This window comes from Bradysia coprophila (genome assembly GCF_014529535.1).
Source record: "Bradysia coprophila strain Holo2 chromosome X unlocalized genomic scaffold, BU_Bcop_v1 contig_12, whole genome shotgun sequence".
Classification (NCBI taxonomy): Eukaryota; Metazoa; Arthropoda; class Insecta; order Diptera; family Sciaridae; genus Bradysia; species Bradysia coprophila.
The window spans coordinates 3,970,990-3,985,540 of record NW_023503293.1 but is presented as its reverse complement, the minus strand read 5'-3'; the positions used below and the strand labels follow the sequence as shown (position 1 = coordinate 3,985,540).

The following is a 14,551-nucleotide window of genomic DNA, read 5'->3' as shown; positions in this document are numbered from 1 at the left end:
TAAAATTTTAGGGCTATTTGAAATTTTTGTTTCATTTGAAAGGAACGTCGTACGGGGCTTCGTAATTGCGCTATGCGCAATTTCTAAGATGTACACATTCCATAATAATTTTACTTTAACTACATTAACCGGCGCAATAGGTTTACGGTCAAAGTAGGGTGACAGACGCAATAGGGTCACGTACGCAATAGATATACGGGTTTGTACGGGGCTCAGTCGCAGCAAACGCTCCGACTGTTCTGATGGCTCGTTTTCGAATTGAATCAGTTACAGCTGCAAACGAATAAGCTAGTGAAAGCCAATTTCATATTCTTTCTGTTGATTTATTTTTCTGTTTAACGAAACAAAATATGCAAACGTCAGTCTATATCAGCTTGAAACTAGCAGCGCTAATAGAACCCCAATATTTTCTCGAAAAATTACTTGCATCATTTGGCTGAACAAATTACAAACAATTCTTTTTCTACAAGTCATTCAATTGAGTCTTCAATTTTATTGATTTCCGATTCTCCTCTATCATTGCGTAATTGGACGACTGAAACTTTTTTTAAAGTTTGAAAATTGTAACTCATATATCATGTGCACTCAACTACGTATGAAAGTATACCTGTTGATTGAGCGATTCTGTTTATGCATATACAATGATGTATACTTTATGTACCTAAATGAAACATGAGAACGGTCAAGTTCAATGCCAATAAATTATTATTTTGTATACATAATATCGGAGAATGAGAAAACATTTGTCAACATGAATGGGTTTTGAATTATTAAACAGGAAACAGAAGTTTAGATTAACTGTTGCAATGTGTATGCTGCATAATTGGCTACAGGTGTACGTCTTTTTCCGGCGCCTTTAGTCATTATAATGAATTTTTGAAGAGAGAACAAACATTTTTTTTTTTAAATTAGTATTTTGAACGTAATGATGCGCAGTCCAATTTAAAAGACTAAAACATTTAATGGCAAAAGTTATAAATTTTGTGTACAGTATTTTTATGTGATATATCAACTATCAAGGCCTTCTGAGACATTAGAGAGAGCTTTTTAAAGGAGAATATTATTATTCCTGTAAGTTTACCACTCACCAAGCTGTGCTTTTTGAAGGTTGGACCTAATTTTCATTTCGAGGCTTTTGAGCTTGAACCAGAAAAACTAGAAAATTATAGTAATTGACGTATTTGGTATTACCCTCCAAGCAAATGTGAAAAATTCTGTAAAAAGTTCCCATTACTGTTTTTAAAACATTTTTAATAAATTTAATGTTCTTAGTTTACAGGACGTAAGTGAAATTTAGATATAAATTTACTTCAACTGTTTTCAGCTACTTTATACGAGTGAAATTGCTGAAGCAGATTCATGTCCAAATTTCACTGACATCCACTGTACAATATTTCTATTGTGATTCTGTATTTTCTAAAGGCCATTCGAACTGTAACTAGGAACATTGTTTTTTATCTAAACCAACAAAAAAGTCTCATTTAACATTGTTATCGCTTTTGTTATTTTCCAATCAATTTCATCAAAAGAAGAATGTAACTTCGTCATAATAGATTCACGCCAAAAGTTTCATTCATAAATATTACTCAGTTTCTTGCTACACTACATTTAGATTTCGAAACAGTTTAATTGTCGTCACGTCAGACTACAAGATTTATCGAGATTCGTGGAAATGTTTTTCCACACAAGAATTGATAATTTAGACGGTAATGAACCGACGAATTTACCTTTCTCTTAAATATTTCTGGAAAAACCAAAGTACCGCATAAATCACTCTGGAAACTAAACGAACATGAGATCTATCGATTCATCTATATGCTTAAAAAGTTTACAAAAAAAAAAAAACAGTTGGAATAGGAACCATGAACCAGTTGTGTTTGCTAATATTTGGTGAGCAAAAATGGTTTAAAAACGATTGCACTTACTCAATATCGGCTTTGGGAAATTTTGGCATAGATTATCAACTGTCTGTTGCTGTAACACATGAAAATATTTAAATTGCTATCAGGTAATCTATATTATTTGGGATCGATATAATTGTGATTGTTAAAATCTTGATCTTTTTAAGCATGGTGCGAGTGACAGAATTTTTGTAAAAATTTAAATGACAGTGAAGGTTGGGATACGATAGTACATTACGTCCTTGCTTGTAAGTTTTTTTTTTTTTTTGTAAAGTGTACGCATTGCGGAACGAGCCGAAGGCTTGTGTAGTAACCACACAAGCTTGTGCACAGTAAGTGCATTATTACTGTCACAAACAGTGACGAAAAATTCACTTTTCCTAACTAGTGTTAAAATATCGCGACTTTGTTGCGTATTTCCACTGTCGTTTAGGAAAAACGTTGTTCCTAACTTATGCTAAAAGGCTTTTTTAGCGAATAAGAGGTTTCCAGCTCGAGCCGGAGGTGAGCATGCGTTAGAAAAATATTTTATACCGTGCATAAGAATGTAAAATGTATGTACAGCAAAATAATAGTAGACTATTGAACTGCCCTGCTAGATGCCTTATTAGAAAGTGTTTATAAGTAAAAGAATACAATACAAACAAAATTTGTATTCCGATGGGAACCCGACAAGTTAAAAAAAAGTGAAGTAAAAGATTTGGTTGTTTGGCATCAAGTCTAAGGGATACATGAAACAAAAGAAGTAACAGATTACCCAGATTACAGATGAGATTACCGTTTACAGAAGTTTATATTAAATCATGGTCTCTCCAAATTCTTAATAGATAGCATTCGATGTTTGAAATGGGTTTCCTCCACTAAGATTGACATTTTTTACATTTATCTAATTTCTGTTTTGAATGTATTTTTATGTGAAATGTCAAATGAATTAATTTAGGTGATCTGACGATTTGATAGATTTTTATAAGCATCACGTCTCTAACATTTCGCTTCAAAAAAATTCTAAATGGTCTTCAATTTTCCCTTTAGTCAAAATCAGAAATTGAAAGGTGATGACTATGTCAATTTCATTCTGGACACAATTCTTTCCTCTTCAGTAAACAGTTTTTTCGTCGAAAAGCGATGGTGCACCGTGAGTTCTTTAAAAGGTGAGTGGGTCTTACAATTTTTTAAAAACTGACTGAAACCGAAAAAATGTATCGAGTTGCGGTCAGTAACAGTTAATAGGGGTGTGCGATGGATATAGGATCGAAATTGGCGTAGTACACAAAAAATTCTTATCATCCCGAGATGTCAAAAATCGATTGATTTTTTTTTCTTAATTCATTTACAACTTGCGACAACTCATAGAAGCGAAATTTTCGAGCTTTTGGTCTCCTACCTATTTCGACCTCTACAAAAAAATTTCAATTGGATTTTTGTTAGCTGTATTAGTCCTATTCTACTAATTAGATTCGAGTGCTACAGAAAAAAATAAAGTCCGGACGAAGTTTGTCGAAAAATCTTTTTGGTGAGTCGTCAAAATTCGCCGACTATGAAAAATTGAATCTTGAACTTGAAAATTCAAAAATTCATCTAGAAAATGTTTCGATTTTTGCTCAAGTGGGCTTAACACGTAGGGGATAATGCGCGAGCAGGCCCTTTAGGGACGCCGGAAAGTGCTAAGGGAGTCGAGGAATACCTCCAAATAAATTTCTAAAAATCAAAAGTCAAATGTTTGATTTTTAGAAATTTATTTGGAGGTATTCCTCGACTCCCTTAGCACTTCCCGGCGTGCCTAAAGTTGACAAGTCGCAATAACCGGCAACGTGATAAATTCTTGGTAATGTTGTAGGCTTTGCAGAACAGAAAATCATCCGAGAAATGTTTGTGTAGTGAGTGAGTGTGTAGTGTTTGGTCTAAGATGGGGGTAGCTCAACTGACAAAACCTAACTAAAAAAAAACGTGTTGCCTAGTGAATCACAAATGGACCTTGCTGGTTGAAATGAAACAACATTGCGCCATAAAGTTCATTCAATCAGTCTTTTGTGATAGACTTACTTTATTCAGTTTCAAAATTGTTCTTATGCAACAAAAAAAAAAATCATAAATGGACCAAAAACAACAACATTCATTGACTTTAAAGTTTAAAATTGTTTGGTTGTTCAATCAATTCAAATCATTTTTTTTCGATTTTTCAATTAAAATACGAAATTTTGTACTTTAAAATTGGGGGAGGTTCAATCAATTTACAATTAAATAAGAAAATATAAAAATTGAACAATCGACACTCGTAATTTCTTCTTTTTTTTTTTCTTAAAATAAAAAACAAAAAAAAACGGAAACATCCCTTATATGGGGCTGTAAATCCGAATTCAATTTAATTGCTTCCCCTGCTCCATGAAACATTTTTTGTGTTCAAATCTTTTTAATTTTTTTAATTTTTCGTTTGAATGTGACGTTGTTTTTCTTGTGTATGTGTGTGGAAAAAAGGCAAAAACATTTTTTTTTAAATCAAGTGGTAAGTGGTGTGTTTCACAAGACAAATCGAGAAAGAAAATTTGGTTTTTCTTTCCGTACTTACTTTCGTACTTAAAAAAAACTCGAACCTAAAGAAAGAAAATTTCATCGAATTGTGTCAGTGTGTGTGTGTGTGTGGTCAATGTCCCTATTTTTCGTTTTTGGATTAAAATTTTCGTCGTTTTTTTTATTCTTTTCTTTTAATTTATAAATGGTGTTCCCTTATCAATTTCACATTCCAAATTTCAATTAAAAAATGTCGAATGGAAAAATGTAATTTCATTTAAGGCCACATTATAAATTAACTTCTTTCGTGTCTCAGTAATTGTTGCTGTTGGATTTATTGTTGTAACATTGATTCAATGGTGAGATTTTCTTTAATTTTTATTTGTTGTTGAAGTTGTTGTTAAGTGTATGTGTGTGCATGTGGTTCTTGTTTCAATTTACGATTTTCGCTTTCTTTCTTTCTCTTTTTTTTGGCAAAACATTTTCTTTTCTATTTAGACTTAAATGCTGAGGTGTGAGTCGGGACTATGTTCTGGTTATTTGATTGGTCGTTTTCCCTTCACAATCACGGGTTTGTTCTTGATGACTCCCTTCTTCCGTTTGGTTGTCTGAAACGAAAATCAAAATTGAAAATACGGTACGATCGCAAAACATTCGAAACCAACCTTCTTCGATGCAAAGTAATTCGACTGGACTGTTCGCTCATCGGGTTTGATAGCTGGTCGATTGAATTCATGTGGTTTCTTAACTCTATAAATTCGAACCAGCCAATGTTCCGATGTGTATGCCTCCTCCAAATATGTTAAATCGAAATTTTTATTTCCAATGACAGCGTTCCGAGTTCGATCGAAGCCCGGTGGACCCCTGACAGAGCACACAGAATTCACAAGTGTTAAAAAAAAAAATCGATTCAGGTCGTCGGTGGCAGAGTCGGTAACGTTACCTGTAATCTAATTTCAGCTCACCGAACTGATAGTAACTCAATTTGTACATCAAACAGTTCAGTAGCGCCGGTGCACCCTCGGCATCGACGCGAAACTCTCCTTTGTCTGTGAAAAAGTCACTTTCCCGGATGTCCTTTGGATGTTCACCCTCGGCAATACGGACCATCCACAAGAATTTGTTAATGTCATCACCCGAATAACCAATCACACCGCCGAATATCACAAGTACATAGTCAACATCCAACGACGTCATAATTTCGTAAGCCTTATCTTCCGGGGAAGACATTGCCTTCCCCACCAGCGCTATATGACTATTGTTCCAAGTGTTATTGTCCACTAGCGTTGTCCGATTCGCCATTCCGGCTATCTGATATCCATAATCCCACCACGACATTATTCGAGCATCATCAGCAGTGTTTTGAGACAGCCAATAGTAGGCTTCACGGAAATCGTCCAGAATGTTGCGTGTTCTATTGTAGAGAGAATTTAGAAAAGTTCTTTGGACTCAGAACAAACACTTTGTTCCCTTACCCGTCAGCACCATTATAGAAAGCCAATACGATTGATGGACTCGAATAGGCGTTGCTGGTAACCTGAAAGGAAAGTTATTTTCGTTAAGTTAGTTTTACACACAAAATGTTTGGTAAATCAAATTGACCAGGAAGACATCATTGTTGATCAATATCACACTCAATTCAGTCCTTGACAACAACCGAAATTATTCGATACTAGCCATCACGAGGCTCATCCTGAAATTCGAATTTGGCTCAGTCTCAAATACTACTGGTTAGCGTAGTTAGCGTAGATAAATTTTGATTTTTGTTCATATCGAGAGAAACAACGTATCTACTGAGACATGCATACATACTATAGTAGAATCTGTCCAAAGACCACAGGTCGTAACGCATATAATGTACCATACAGGAGATACAGTGAAAAGTGAAAATTTTTAAACTACCAGACAAAGGTCATAGACACCTACTTGGGTAACACAAAATTTCCGTCAAGTTATACTTTACAAGATAAGACGGGAAGCCATAAAATTAAAATCGAAACTATTGAACATCCTGGGACCGAGTCGATCAACTTAAACTCACTCGCAGGAATCATGATCGAATGAACCGATTTTCATAAAAATTTTCTTCGTCATTCATGTCCTCCAAGAACTTTCATTTCCTGTTTAAATAACTACTTTTCGTTTGATGATTCGGGACGATGTGCTCAGAGGGCCTTGAGGACCCTCCAAGTGTCACGAGTCACAATCTCCGCACGCACTCGACTGATTTCGCCCATCTACGATTTAATCTCGCAATTACGATTACCTTGTCATGAAGAGAAATTGCCGCTGCTTCACCCCGCTACGAATTGAAGGTGATACAAACGATACACAAAGCCTAGTAGTCTCTAGAACAGTGTCCGAGGTTGATACAACCGTTTTACAACTAACCGCCGAGCTAAATTTTCTTTCAAAAAAAAATAATTTCCATTCCGTCCGATGACAGGTAGTAATCTAACTGTAATTATCGACACAAACTCATTACATTTGTCGTCAGCTACATTGACATAATTTTCGAAAAACATTTCCCAAACATTATAAAAAATGGAGAGATAAGTGAAAACTATAATTCTAACCGAACGCATTATATATTATACGTGTAGCGCACCGAGAATGTTATCTTTCGCCGACTCGTTGGTGTATCATTCGTTGTTGAGTATGAAAACGTTAATTTAATCGTTCGGTGAATTGATGAGGGGAATAAATGCGTGACAATCGCTCTCCACAATATGTGATTTTAAAAACGAATCAAATTGAACACGTACCCAAGTGCAATGCACAGCAAACATCATTAGCAGCATTAGAATTGCAACATTTACAATGCTTTTCAGCGTTGATCCGATGCCAGTCGAATCGTTTGATTGTTGATCGGTCTTTGGTCGCAATTTTGTTTTTGTTGGATTCTGAATGATTAAATTGGTTAGATTAGAATCGGTACAACATGCCATTTGCTACAGTAAAATTACCACTGGTTTGTCGTACATATTCTTCTTCTCCAAGTCTTCCGTTTCTTCGTTTTGAATGCGATCCGGTTGGTTGTCCTCCTTCAAAAACACTTCCAACAATCCCGAAAATGCAACACCACTCAAAATGCAAACGACTGGAGTCAATGTCAACATCAATCGTACCATGACACCGGCAAAGTATACCGCCGATATTGCGTACAAAATGACAAACACTCGTTCATCATTCACCTTCTTGATGCAATACCACAGTCCGACCGGGAATGTGCACACCAATATGTGCAAGTCGAAGAAGAACGAGAACCAGGTGGTGGGCTGATGTTCGGACACCGAAGCGATAATTGGAATGTGAATTTTTGCATAGCCAGTATCCCAAAGCGAATAGAATCGACCACTCCACGGTGCAACGACACCGCTAATAGTCAGCAACACTACGGCCAGAAATACAACTCCTGCGGACACCAAACCGCCAATGATAAATAACTTTTTGAACTCTTGCTTCGACAGAATCGTCTGTAGATGCTTCAGGAATGCCACCGCTAGCAGAAGGACAAAAACACCGGACGCAGCCATATGTTCACTTGTGCGAATCGGCTGGAATCCAACGAATGGAATCTGCATGGACAGCAACAGTCCCAGAATGTAAAATGTTGTGTAGCTGGTGAACAATCGGGCTGAATAGCGACCCATCAGCAACAATACGAATACATGCAACGGTATCAAATTGATGATGAACACATAGCCACCCCAGGCGGATACCATGTAAAAGTAGGACAGAGCTGCCATAGCTGCCCAGAATACCGATCCGGTTTTGACGGATTTCACCCACAGATAGTAAGTGAATTGTAGGGCGAATATAGCGATACCTTCATTGTCGTACGAGCCAGCCACCGATCGACTTATGTAACCGGGTACAATGGCAATGAAACTTGCTGCAAATAGGCCGGCACCTGGCGACCATAACTCTTTTGTAAGGAAATATGTTGAGATTGCTGTTAAACCACTGTAATCAAAGTTAAGAAGAAAAAAACGTAAATTGAATCACTTGTCCGGATGAGGCGTATAATACGTACAATGCAACAAAAATACAGACAAAAAAAATGAAATTACATCTAAAACACACATCTCAAATGAAAGCCACTTAAATCAACACAGACTTTTGTTTAAAAAAAATATTTGTCTCCAAAGCCGGCGAATGACAGCTTGAGATGTGATCGAAAAAAACCCATACAAAAACAGGTCCAAACATTACAACTCACCTAAAAATTGGTGCTAAGAACACGCAAATGTCGCGAATATGGACAGGAATGTTTAACGTATGTAATAACCAATGTATACCGCCCGACGTAATCATCAATCCGGGGTACACAGTACCACCGACAATTCTTCCTAATGGATACCAAGCCCGTTCATCGAACCAATTCAGAAAGTCATAAAATCCATGTTGTACCATATAAGCCGTAGCTCGGTAATTGAACCTGATCAGATCAATAATTTGAATGAAACCCGAAGCAAAATTGTCCCGACAATGTCACTTACCAAGGATCAAATTCATGAATTATGCTTTCGAATCGGATCACGGCAAACAGTCTGGACGAAAATCCAGAAATCCATGCCAACAACAATACCGCAAATGTTATCAAGGATGAGTAGCCCGCCGTTTTGCGATTTATCAACGATTTCGTTGATTTGTTCATGATTGTTTTATTGATGAATCTAACCGGTGAAACGGTCAATCACGTATTTTTCATTCGAAAGTGCTTCAGAAATACATTGAAACTACCACGTTCCGGCTGGAGAAAAAAATCACATATAGAAGAGAAGACACGTCATTGCCTTTCTGCCATCTGTTAGTTTACAAATCAATCAAGAAACTTCAAAAGAAAAAATATTTCGCTGGGAGCGGTAGGAGCGGGACATCTATGTAATGCTTTAAGGCGCGAAAATTTGATTCCTTCAATTATTAGCGAATTGATTGTTTGTAATATGAGAATGTTAAACTTTCACTGAAGAGTTTGTCGTTACACTGGCTATTTCAAGTCTTTGAATTCAAGTCTTAAATTTGATAAGTGACGAAAGTTTATCGCGGATCTTCTCGAGGACTAATTTATTTTTGTGAGGATCTCTGTTTTCTCTCGGATGAGCGAGTCTGGTACTTTGTGGAATTTCGAACTAAGGTGTTGAGTCAATTTATGTTACCTTCTATCTACGGTGTCTACTTTCCGCAAAATATGAGTGAGTTATGAAATGTCAGTGTCAGTGTTTCTCTAACGGTCGGACGTTCAATCAAAAGTAACCAAATGGATTTGCATTCTAGTAACCTATGGACAAGCACAATTGAAATTTGGGCGAAGCCATCGAACGCGTTTCATTATACTCATTGGAATTCATATTATACCTTCTATAGCTCATGAAGTTTCTGTAGAAGCTGAATATTTTTACGGTGTATTGCCCGTGTTGCCGTTGGTTGTTTCAACTTACCATTGTAAACCACTACGAACCCGCCATCTAATTCAAACGTCAGTTAAAATCAATTTTTTGTCCGGTTTACTGTCTCTGCTTGTTTTCAAATTTGTTTGTCTTGTAAAAAACAATTAACTGTGTGATCGACAAAAATGCCGCCGTCGAAACGAAAGTTGGATAAGGATAAGGATGTCAGCTCTGACGAAACTGACAATGTTCCTGCAAAAAGAGTTCGCAAAACAAACACAGCGACGAAACCAACCACCAAATCAGCGAGAGTGTTGCGGCCTAAACGAAAGCCGGCTGAAGACAGAGCTAGCAGTTCGGATGAAAATGATGAGGTTGCTACAAAGAAGGTTCGCAAAACGAAAGCCGAATCGAAAACCACTACTAAGTCGAGTAAATTGAAAGCAACGGGTCAGTATACATCAAACGACTGAAAAGCCATAATTCCTCTTGAGAAAACGATTTTAATTTGGTAGATTCTACTGAAACATCGCAAACGAAGGTCCAACCTTCCGACAGAGATGTTCCAGTTGAGAAACCCTTATTACCAACGTGGAACGAAGCTGACCTACTGTCGGAAACGTACAACACATCCCCACACACGATGAATAACATTGTACAACTGTTCCGGGAAGACAATACGATACCGTTCATATGTCGGTATCGCAAGGAATTGATTGGAAACATTACACCGGACATGTAGGGCATCATAACCAATCAATTTCTGTGCATTTTATTCACTGATTCACTTCTAGAATGAGAGACATTAAGGCCACTTACAATCAACTGTTGAAGCTGAAAGTTAAGCAGGAAAGTGTGATCACTAAATTGGAAAAAGCGAATACACTGAGCGATGAACTGCATCGAAACATATTGGCTGTTAAGTCTTCCGATGAATTGGATCATCTGGTATGTAGATCTACCAGAAAATGTTTTGTGTAGAGGAGACAAGAAACTAATTGTAAATGCAAATGTGATCTCGGAATCCGTTCCCTTGCAACAACACTCACCTTGACTTGTAATCTTGAGGCTAACCTTTAGTTCGCTCGTAGTTGTTCGTCAACATCTATTAGTTGTCGACCGACAAGTAACATCACTGCTTTTCTATCCATCCCAGTATGAACCATTCAAAACAGCAAGCAAGACGTCCCTATCCGAAAAGGCTAAATCCAAAGGTCTACTCGATCCGGCTGAACAGATTTTGTACGGACGAGGCGTTGTGAAGTTAAGTGATTTTGTGAATGCTGCCAACGGATTGGATGATGTGCAATCCGTTCGTGAAGGCCTCAAGAACATCATATTGACTATCATCAACAAGGATGTGGACGTGCTGGAGGAGATTAGACGATTGTAAGTGTCTTGTAAAGGAAAGTGTAGTTTTTCGTAGGATGATTTTATTTGGAGGACTTTGTAAGGTGTCAGCAGTTTGCAAATCTGAGGCTTTCTTGTTAGGGACATCAAGAAAATAATTTTCCTTTTTTTTTACATCGGATTAATTTGACAATTTGATAATTTGACATTAACTAATGATTCAAGCAACAACTTATCTATTTCCAGTTTCCATTGCTACTGTCAAATGAAAGCTATCGTCAAGTAAAAGTTTGTTTGAGCAGTAGCATTGTTCTAGTGATATTTTTAATGTAATTCATTGTGCGGTAATGAGTCAACTTTGTTGTAATAGTACATTACGTCCGTGCTTCCAAATTTTTAAATTTTTATTTTGACAAGGTTCTCGACCCGAATGGCCTGGCCCGTTCGAATGAGAGGGTTCAATTCATAGAACTTTCGGAAATAGCCCGCTCGCTGTTCTTCTCACGTATAGTTAACCGTATACTAACGACCAACGTTCCGCAATATAATCATTAAATCTGGTACTTCGTTTGTTCAAAGTATCACATGGTGATTGTTACAACATCTGTAACAGTTTCTGCAGACATTTTGATATAAGACAAGTGCAGAGATTGGAATAGGGTAAACAAGCCAATCAAACAATAATCGACGTCAGAGAGCTTGAACCAATCAGATGATGGTATTCGCCATACAGGAGAGAAAACTGCTGTTATTTGCTCATGCTCATGCCTTATAAAAAACAATATCAACCAAAGGCTTATTTTTATCGTCGCTGTCGAGAACAGATGTGTAGCCGAAACACTTATCTCATTTTCTAGCCCGATCCGATTCACGCAATAGTCTCGGTTGTGCATTAAAAGCTCTAGCTGGGTTTTTTTTCAGCATTTTGATTTGATTTATTTTTGACCACGAAAAGGAAAAGGCTGTTTAACTCACTTTCCTTTTCTTAGACTCAAAGTGAACACGATTCGCATAAATTCAACACAAATAAAGCAGTCAAAGTCGTCCAAAAATGATGGCAAAAAATCCTCTCAAAATGCCGATCAAAACGATGGTAAATTTGAGACTTATTACGATTTCCACACAACCACTCAAATGATAAAGCCCCATCAAACACTTGCTATCAATCGTGGAGAGAGTCAGAAGGTACGTGTGATTGATTTTGGGGTGATTCGCTTCGGTGAAATTCTCACAAGAAACTTTTTCAGATCTTGAAAGTGACCGTAGATATACCGGATCGCTGTAAAACCGCCCTCTACAATTTTCTGTACAAAAAGTATAACAAAGACGTTTCATATTCAGATCGTGAACAAGTGCTGAGTCAGTCGTTCAACGAATACATTTCGAAAAAACGTGCGTAATGTTACCTCGCACGTAAAAATTCAATTTCCATTTTAACATAAAATTGTTCCTGCTCTTCCAGTACAACCGTTGATTACTCGTCGTGTTCGAAAAGAGTTAACCAAGTCAGCGGAAAAAGCTTCAATTGATGTATTTGCCACCAATTTGAAGCAATTACTGCTTACCGGGCCGCTGAAAGGTCAACGAATTCTTGGAATCGATCCCGGTTTTACAAATGGCTGTAAAATTGCGCTGATATCCGAGTGTAATGAGGTGTTAGATACGGATGTCATTTATCCACATACCAAAACCAATCAAAGCTTAAATTACGGTCACATGTTAGCGATCATGATGCGTAAGCACGGGTAAGATTTTTTCTTATAATTCACAATTCAAAACCGCTTATACAAGTCGTTCTTAGCTGCACGACTATTGCTCTTGGCAACGGCACCGCATGTCGTGAAACGGAAAAATGGATATCCGATCTCTTCGATAAGGGAATTCTCGATTCGAAACGCATTCGATACAGTATCATCAATGAACAAGGCACTTCAATATACTCCTGCAGCGATCTGGCGAAAAAAGAATTTCCGGATTTGGATGTCAATGTCATCAGTGCCGGTAAGATTTCAGTTATTTTCCATTTTTAATTTACGTGTTTCCCATTTCACCGCAACAAATTATAATCCAGTTTCAGTTGCTAGACGATTGGCCGATCCTCTCAGTGAATTGGTCAAAGTTGAAGCAAAACATCTAGGTGTGGGTATGTACCAGCATGATATCAATGAACGCCATCTAAGCGAGTCTTTAGACGAGGTCGTAACAGAATGTGTTAGTTTCGTTGGAGTGAATGTTAACACGTCGAGTGTGACCTTACTGAGGTAGATCATACTATGCACTAACTAATAACCATCGTACACGTCTAATCCTTGATTTTTGCAGACATGTCGCAGGCCTAACAGAATCTCGAGCAGAAAACATCTTCAAACATCGTATGGAGAATGGACCATTCAAATCTCGAGAAGAATTGAAAAAGGTGAAGTTAATTGGCAGCAAAACATTCGAGCAGTGTGCTGGTTTTCTTCGAATTGAACCGACTACGGAAGACGACGTCGTAGACTTGCTGGACTCAACGTGGATTCATCCAGAAAGTTACATTCTTGCTGAGCGAATTATGTGCAAATGTGGTGTGAAGAAAGAGGACATTGGAACGGGTCCATTTATTGCCAAGATCAAGGAATTCATGCAAAAGAATTCCAGCGAACAATTGGCAAAGGAGTTCAAGAAGCCGAAAGAAAGAGTACGAGAAAGTGGAAATATTTCAACAAAAGAAAATTCTCCAAAGTTTCTCATTTTCAGATTGAGGGCGTGATAGAAGCGCTGGAACGAGAACGATTCCGTGATTACAGAGAAGATTTTCGTAAGGAACCACTGTTCAAACAAGGTCTAACCAAACTCTCCGATCTGGCCGTCAACGCGACCGTAAGTGGTGCTGTAACAAATGTCACTCATTTCGGTTGTTTCGTTGACATTGGCGTTGGGAGAGATGCATTGATACATTCCAGTCAATTGCAGCGTATGGCGCCTCGTATAGGGGACAGAGTCGAATGTATCGTGTTGAAAGTGGATGCAGATAGAGGTCGTATCAATTTGAAATTAACACAAGTTTTGTGATCCATGAGTTTAATGTGTGATCGATCATCATTTGAATTAAATGATATGAAGAAACTGCACTGTGATATTTGTACTTGCATTCGACTTAAACGGTCATGGTGAACGAAAGTGGACTTTGATTGACTCCAATTACGAATCACCAGTTCATCTAGGAGGTTGGCTTTATTGCAGTCGATCCAGTTCGGTAGTCGGTAAGTATGTAATGCCAAATACTATTCAGTTCTCAAAGACATGGTAAAATGTTAGGTAAATTATTGGTTTGACTAATTTTCGTTTTGAGCGCTAGCACAACCCCAACGAGAAAGTATAAGTATCAGCCGTTACCGATATCAGTAAATCCACATT

At 37.5% G+C, this 14,551-nt stretch overlaps 2 protein-coding genes across 2 annotated transcripts; one reads left to right on the top strand and one right to left on the bottom strand.

The window, feature by feature from the left end:
* Positions 1 to 3,912: 3,912 nt before the first annotated feature.
* LOC119067260 (dolichyl-diphosphooligosaccharide--protein glycosyltransferase subunit STT3B) lies at positions 3,913 to 9,247 on the bottom strand. The gene is made up of 8 exons (XM_037170137.1): positions 8,912 to 9,247; positions 8,632 to 8,850; positions 7,376 to 8,375; positions 7,175 to 7,312; positions 5,885 to 5,946; positions 5,353 to 5,823; positions 5,075 to 5,273; positions 3,913 to 5,017 (listed from the first exon to the last, which is right to left on the bottom strand). Exons 1-8 carry the CDS (start codon positions 9,067 to 9,069, stop codon positions 4,946 to 4,948), a joined length of 2,319 nt encoding a protein of 772 aa, XP_037026032.1. The 5' UTR covers positions 9,070 to 9,247; the 3' UTR covers positions 3,913 to 4,945.
* Positions 9,248 to 9,767: 520 nt separating this feature from the next.
* Positions 9,768 to 14,265, top strand: LOC119067259 (uncharacterized protein YdcI). The gene is made up of 11 exons (XM_037170136.1): positions 9,768 to 10,252; positions 10,318 to 10,540; positions 10,597 to 10,750; positions 10,959 to 11,191; positions 12,142 to 12,337; positions 12,400 to 12,544; positions 12,615 to 12,897; positions 12,954 to 13,153; positions 13,224 to 13,413; positions 13,475 to 13,832; positions 13,892 to 14,265. The coding sequence occupies exons 1-11, from the start codon at positions 9,988 to 9,990 to the stop codon at positions 14,204 to 14,206; spliced, it is 2,562 nt and encodes an 853-aa protein (XP_037026031.1). The 5' UTR covers positions 9,768 to 9,987; the 3' UTR covers positions 14,207 to 14,265.
* The last annotated feature ends 286 nt before the right edge of the window (positions 14,266 to 14,551 follow it).